Below are 7,695 nucleotides of genomic sequence, written 5' to 3'. Positions count from 1 at the left end.
ATTCTAGCTTGTCAGTATCTGTAATTTGAGTTCCTAATTTGTATGAAACTATAGACTTAGTATTTTGACTTTACAAACATCTAATTTGAACCAGTGCTGCATTCGACATACCACATGACATACAAAAATCAATGTTTATCTGTGTTTTTAATATTTGCTTTTAAATTAACAAATTGAGTAATGCATAGTACTAAAATTTGAATTATAATCTACAGTTTGATACCAAACTTATTGACATAAATTCATGAAATAGTAGTTCAATAAAATTTTCAATGTGAGTCAACAAACGAGATGACATAGCCTTTCACCCATAACCCATCTCGAAAGTGTTAAAGGAAAAGGATAAGCCATAACCTAGGGCTATTTGTTCTAATTAAATTAAGTTATAAAATGACAAGTTTAAAACATTTTTATCAGGTTGTGAAGCCTTACACCACAAACTATTCTTAAAGAAATCTTCAAATTTCATTTTGGGTCTCACCCTTTCATGCTTCAGCTTGTTTGATACTACAGTATGGGCTATTATGTGTGTTGGAGTTGTATGTTCTTGTAGTATGCATGCCACAATTGCATGTGTTTTCACATGAATTTTAGTTGGGAGTTTCTCAAGGCTGGTGGGATGCAAGTCTCTCAGGCAAAAAAGGGCAAATTCAAGAGGAAACTAGCTAATCTGTACGGAGGTGAGTATCTATTGGAAATACATTTTCAGATAAGAAAATGTTAATTTCCTTTATCTTGCATTGTTGAGAATAGGCAAAATTACCCATTTTTTTCCATCTGTCCAGCAGGTGCAGGAAATTCATAAGCAAGGTATTGCTGTTACTTCTTTTGTTCTAGAAAACCCAAGTTGGGTTCAGCCAATGAGCTGGAGAAGCACAGTGATCAGCTTGCATCAAAAGGTTTGAGTGGTGTTTGGTATGTTACAATAAAGGTACACATATGTAAGTTCAAGTTCCCATTGATACTGGAGCCACCAGAACCATTGTTGATTGTGGAATTTATCAAGCACACAATATGTAGCCTAAATTTCATTCACTTGATACAGACTTCATTCCAATAGTGATTGGTAAATGTGTGAGAGAAGAGACTGTGACTATGTAAAGTCATCCACAAGATAAATTTGGTTGAGTCTGATCTTGTTTCAGGTATTACAATCATGAGGATGAACCTACTGTAGAAACTGTCAGATTTGCCCGTGCAACAATTGAGCTGCATTTCCATGAGAAAATCAATAAATGCCAGACAGATGGGGTCCAGGAACTGCGTACCACATGAGAGGGGTGTCACAGTGCTTTCAAATGCTTTTTGGCCCACGGTCACGACATTCAGTTATCTATCTATCATAGCTCAGACCCTGATGGTAGATCATCTATCTCATCTAGGCATTGACCGTTCCCTGAGACTGATCTCTTCCTCCTCTGGTGTTTTCAATGGATTTGTTCTTACTATGAGCATTCTATAATCACAGCTTTTCCACCTCACTTCCACTCATTTGATATCCAATTCTAGACTAATAGCTCTGGCTGAAGATGCTCTATATCTTATGTGGTTCAACCTCCTTTTATACGATTCAGACAAATTTCTTTTTCTTCTCCCTTGCGGTAGCTGTCACTCAAATTTTTCTTCCACACTAATTACCAGAGAAACAGGTTCATCTTCGTCCCTGAACCTGGCTTGTGATGAGAAACAAAAAATAAGGACAACAGGAAAAAGAATGACACCTAATATCATAAACTCTGAAGTTTTAAAAAATGTACTGCAATTGAATAACAAAAAGAATAACTTTAATTCCTATTATATTATCCATTTTATTGACTCTTTGTCTGTTAATTATGTTGTTGTTTTTTTGCAGCCACAAGCTCAGGTTAAAGCAGTGCGAAAACTGTCAGCAGCCGAAGTTATGCTTAATCGTCAGTTACAGGTTCAGCAACAGTATAATGAAACCAGCTCAAACAAGGTAAAACCTTTTGGGAAGAATTGCTCTTACATCTTTAAATCTACACTTGATGCACTTATATAGATCAAAAAATAAGTTATGTAACAACATAGTACACGATCAAAACATCCAGTTTTTTTTGGGGGGGAGCTAACCCTCATTTTTAAAAAATCAAATTTTATTATGCAATAAATCAACACTGTGTATGTGTGTGTGGGTTAACCTTTTATTTGTGCAGACCACTTGTATAAATTGATATTTTCTCTAATATGAAACAAAACCTCTTTCTCTGATGTTTAGGCATCTGTTCATGTTCCCTATTTTGAACTAACAGTGAAGCAAAAATGAGTAACAAACTTGCAAGATGTTATTGTTCTGTTCTGTTCTCTCATGTATGGTTTGTCAGTAACTGATGAAAATTTCCTACAGCTATGATGATTTCTATAATGACCTTGAAAATTGTATTTTCTGTGAAATGAATGTATTCTACACTGAGTTGACAGCTTTTTAAGGCTCTCCTCTACAGCGCTCTTATTTAAAGGCACAGTAATCTGAGAATGTAGGAGAACATGTAGAGTGCTAAAACTTAAATAGGAATGTAGGAGAGCATGTAGAGTGCTAAACCTTAAATAGGAATGTAGGAGAGCATGTAGAGTGCTAAACCTTAAATAGGAATGTAGGAGAGCATATAGAGTGCTAAACCTTAAATAGGAATGTAGGAGAGCATGTAGAGTGCTAAACCTTAAATAGGAAAGTAGGAGAGCATATAGAGTGCTAAACCTTAAATAGGAATGTAGGAGAGCATGTAGAATGCTAAAACTTAAATAGGAATGTAGGAGAGCATGTAGAATGCTAAAACTTAAATAAGAATTTAGGAGAGCATGTAGAATGCTAAACCTTAAATAGGAATGTAGGAGATCATGTTGAGTGCTAAAACTTAAATAGGAATGTAGGAGAGCCTGCAGAGTGCTAAACCTTAAATAAGAATGTAGGAGAGCATGTAGAGTGCTAAAACTTAAATAGGAATGTAGGAGAGCATGTAGAGTGCTAAACCTTAAATAGGAATGTAGGAGAGCATGTAGAGTGCTAAAAATTAAATAAGATATAACATATTTATAGTGAGTAATATTTTAATTTATCTACCTATTGTAAGGTTACTACAAGTATACAGTTTCATGACTGAAGATTTCTACTCTAACCCTGTTGGTTACTCATTAGAAAGTTTACCAGCATCGTTTAATATTCAGAAGCAAGAAACATTATATGTGTGCATCATACACGTGACGAATCAATTGCACTTCAACAACTATTGCGTGTCAGACTGGCATGTTGTCGGAAAATAAATACCTCCTATAACTATAAATAAAAAACAGATAGCTAAGTTTTTATATGCTCATAGTTCCTATTAACTCTCATCAGCTCACCTTTGAAAAGTTATTTTGTGAAACACCTGGGGTCCAATCAGACTCCAGCACAAAAGTACCATTATTGTAAGCTCTGGATTGAAATTCCAAAAACCAGTTGCATTACAACTTTTATTAGGGTTAGCATGCAATGTGAACAAGATACAAAAATATGTATTCTAGAGAAATTATATTGACAAATCAAGAAATTACAATATTACATTGTTCCTCAGTATACAAATTAGTATTAAACCATTCCTTATACAGACAGTATAAAAAAATGCCAGTGAAAATATGATGATATTACCACAATACTGCAACATTCAACTCAAAACTGAAAGTGTACGTTGTGGGTCCAACCAGACCCCAACACAAATGTATCCTTATAGTAGTTATGGATTGAAAATCCAATAAGCAGGTTATTTAAAACAATTATCTAACAAGGTTTATATAAAATAGGGTATTATAAGCAGTCATCACAGAGAACACTTGTTGAGGAATGAGATGTGCATACGTGTTTACCACAATGATGTTATAAACAAAACAGACCAGATGACGATGTACTACTATGATATATTATCCTCTATAACAGCCTATGTAGTGAAATAAATGTTTAGAAATTTGTTTAGTATGCTATGGGGCTAACTGCGTGTATAGTGATGGTCAGTGATTGTTTGGGGTCTGTGTAGACCCCAGATAAATATTAGATTATAGCTGTGTACTCCTTCTGCTTGTTTTGAAAACAATAGTGTCATATTTATCCAGGGTTTCTGTTTTACAATTACATAAATTGATATAAATTTGTAATGATTATGTTAAAAGATATATAACTGAGAAAGTCGTTGGGTCCATGTGTACTCCAGGCGTGCTGATGAGGCTTAAGACATCCTCATGTGGAAATACGATCTTAGAGGAAAGATTTAAATTGTGATATTTTACTATTTTTGGAACTTTACCTTTTGTAGAACTGAAACTAGAGCTGAGTTTCATAGTGAAAAATTATAGTTTTTTTTTAATGCAAATTTTGTAAATATTGGATGCTTACATGAATTATTTCATACAAATTATGAAAACAGGCAGTTATATAGCATTCTTAATTCATAAAAGCAACCTGGTTAGTGATTTTATATCCAGTTACTGCTAATATCCTAACCATACCCGAGTAACAGAGTGCTAGTGATATATTCTAGGATATTGCTTTACACTAATTTATAGATTGAGGTAGTGCTTCAAATGATTAAACTCTGTTCTGATTTTGTCATTAAATTTTCTATTTTTTCAAATTGAACCCACTGTATTTTCCAATTATTATTTATTCATCTCTATTTATGGCAATTGTAACTTTATAATTGAATGTTTAAATTTGTTAACTTTTTGCTACATAAAATTTACTACATTTGTAAATCAGTTACTTTATCTTTAAACTTTCATTCTTGAACTTAGGTCATTACGTAAGAGGTCAATATCTGTATACTATTACTTTTAAAGTTGGTTTACTAGAAGTGTCAGTATTGTGTTCATTAGTTGGTTTTCTTAAGTTGAATCTGGCTTGTTGGAAATACCTTTATCATTTGGTTGCGAGTACTCTTTTGAGCAGCAGGAATAATGTCCTATAATAATATTCTCCTATAATATAGTTGTAAACTTTTGGCTTAGAAATCATTCTTTATTTGGTTTAACCAATTTTTTCAAGTATTAAAATGGTAATTTTAGCTGTATAAGTATCTGATGTTCTTGATTGTCTTATTTCAGGTCCATAGTGCCTTCTTAAACTGTGTTAATCAATCTTTGGATGGGAGCAAGAAGAGGATTGCTCATGTACCAAATGCTGTAAAGTTGGCTGAAGCAGCAATGGAGAAGAAGGCAACATTCAACCACCTTCTCTCAGTGACACCTAAGAAAACGTCAGCAACGTGTGCCACAACTGCACCAAAAGGAGGAAGACGAGTTGCTCATGTCCCCTCAACGGTTAGTATGAAAGATTTACATTTGATTTTTGTGTTTCAAGCTAGTAAAAAAACGAAAAGAAAGACATTAGTAATTCATATTTTATTTATCAAAACTATCTGCTAACAATGAAGCACACCAAACAAAACTAAAATACTATAATACAAAATGTTATTGATCATCTGAAGGTATTAACCCTCACAGGACCAGCATGCATCTTTCATATGTTAAGTGTACATTTTTGTATCAAATTTTTAAAACTTAGGTTGAAAATATAATTCTATTTCAACAACTTTTTTTACTCAAAAATATCATTGCACATATTTAGTGAAAAAAATGCTACAACTTTCATTTCTGTGTAGCTTTGAGAAGTCTCAAAGTATAGGTGTATATTTTCTAAGCAACTAATATCCATTGAAAATGGTTCATGTTATTTTTCCTTCTCGGTCGGTGTTTTTATTACCACAGCCCATTTTTATGATACCATAGCAAGTGGTCCAAACAATTTCTAACAAAGCTCAGCTTTGAAAATATCATGGCTTACAATGATCATACAGATATCTATATCACTATAGAATAAATAAAGGGGCTTTAGCGGTTTGTTTTTCATGTTGGCCATCTGGAGCTCGTGTAAGAGGGAACAAAGGATTCCAATGCAAAATTTGCAATCTGTTAGAACAAATCACAGATCTGGGAATCATTTTATAATTTATAGTACTGACCCAATATTCGGTAAAAAGTTCATACTGTTATTGGTAGTGGCAGTGTTGTTATTGTATTGAATTTTATTTATGATGTTGTTTGATTTGTTGTTCGTGATAGATTTAAATTTCCACCAGAATTTGGAAGGGTCAGGTTTGGATTTATCTATTGATAGGTAGAAGTTTTTCCAGTTATCATGTTGCTGTTGTTATAATATAAGTTGCTTAATAAGATTAATGAGTGGTTTAAATGTAATGTCACAGGTTTGTATGAAGTCGTGGCAGAGTCATCTTTGGGTAATTATTAATTCACAAATTTTAGGAGTAAATTTAGAGGACCATATGTCAGGATTTGTTACTTTGCTATGGATTGTTTCTGTGATGGCTTGGGTTATGGCATTGATTATATCAGAGGCTTAAGTATTGATTTTGGTTTGCTTGTTCACAACTGTGATGCTCCTTATTTAAAATCTAGGCACTTCAGGACTCTGTGGTTTGTAAAATTGGCATGTAAAAAGGTTAGCATACTCTGCATTGAGCACCTTCGAAACATTCTAGATAGTAATCGTGAATGAAAGAGGAAATAAACCTGTGGAAAAAATTTGACTGCCCTATGGACAATGTGGTAGAGTGTGTTAGAAGTGCTTTATGCAGAGTAGGAGTTTCGTGCACAATAGGAAAAAAAAATGGCTGTAGAATCCAAATATTAAATCTATTATTTCCAGTAAATATTGGTCTTTCAGTGACGAAATATTCTGATGATTTTGAGGCATTTCTGGCCTTTTCTGATACTATATTTAATATTTTTGGTTTATGTTTTAAGAGACTTGTTTTCATTAAAAAATTTAAAAACTCCAAAATAGAAGAATTTTCATAAATTTTGTGGTATGGCCCGATTTTAGTTACGTTAAATGCTTGCCTGATTAACAGGGCTAGGCACTCAATTATGATTGGCCAATCATGAGGTGGAATTGTGAAAAATGATTAGTGGTCTATTAGCAAAGGGTGTATTAGTTGCTATGGCAAAAGAATTTTAACTTGACACGAAACACATACACAGAACAGTTACGGGCTGTTAATGCTAATAGTCCATTAATAGTTTCAGAATCATTTTCTCTTCTCAACATCCCTTACAGAATATTATGCCACCATCTTCATCATGGTGTAACCATTTCTTATAACTCTTCCCTGTAATGACTTTTCTTCGTTTAACTTTTCACACTCGTGATCCCGTTGCCTTTTTTCTGTTGCATTCTTTTTCAGATCAACACTTGATTCTCTTTATTTAAGAAAATTTTTAACTTTGGGTGACTTTTATGCAGTGTTCTCCATGACTTTGACTGAATATCTTTTGGCAACAACAAAATGTGAACGATCCCAAAAAGGGATTATTTCATTATTTATTTAGATTATTAAAGGACACTACTTTAAAGGGGGAACAAAAAGTTAATGTTATACCATGCTTTAGAGAGAAATTAAAGATCATATGTGTGACTTTCTTTTTTTTCCTGAAATACAACAAAATAAATTAAGATATGTTGATCCATAATATCCACTATTTAATTCAATGATTTTTCCTGATAACCTTCACTATTAGAGTACATTTTATAATGAGCTATAGAATTGGTTCCTGAAACTGCTTGTCGGCCTCCAAAAATACATATTTTTGGGGCCTGGCTGGCTTCCTAAAAAAAATGTTAAGCATGAG

At 33.3% G+C, this 7,695-nt stretch overlaps 1 protein-coding gene across 1 annotated transcript in view; it reads left to right on the top strand.

Annotated features, from left to right (window-relative positions):
* The window catches only part of LOC106473497 (RNA exonuclease 1 homolog), a 45,665-nt gene that overhangs the window by 18,692 nt on the left and 19,278 nt on the right, over window positions 1-7,695 (top strand). The window contains exons 4-5 of the mRNA XM_022401920.1: window positions 1,853-1,957; window positions 5,092-5,307. Coding sequence (XP_022257628.1) covers window positions 1,853-1,957; window positions 5,092-5,307 — 321 coding nt within the window. The remainder of the gene's footprint in view (window positions 1-1,852; window positions 1,958-5,091; window positions 5,308-7,695) is intronic.

This window comes from Limulus polyphemus, unplaced genomic scaffold (genome assembly GCF_000517525.1).
Source record: "Limulus polyphemus unplaced genomic scaffold, Limulus_polyphemus-2.1.2 Scaffold6223, whole genome shotgun sequence".
Lineage (NCBI taxonomy): Eukaryota > Metazoa > Arthropoda > Merostomata > Xiphosura > Limulidae > Limulus > Limulus polyphemus.
The sequence above is the reverse complement of the archived record's forward strand: the minus strand, read 5'-3'. Positions and strand labels throughout refer to the sequence as shown.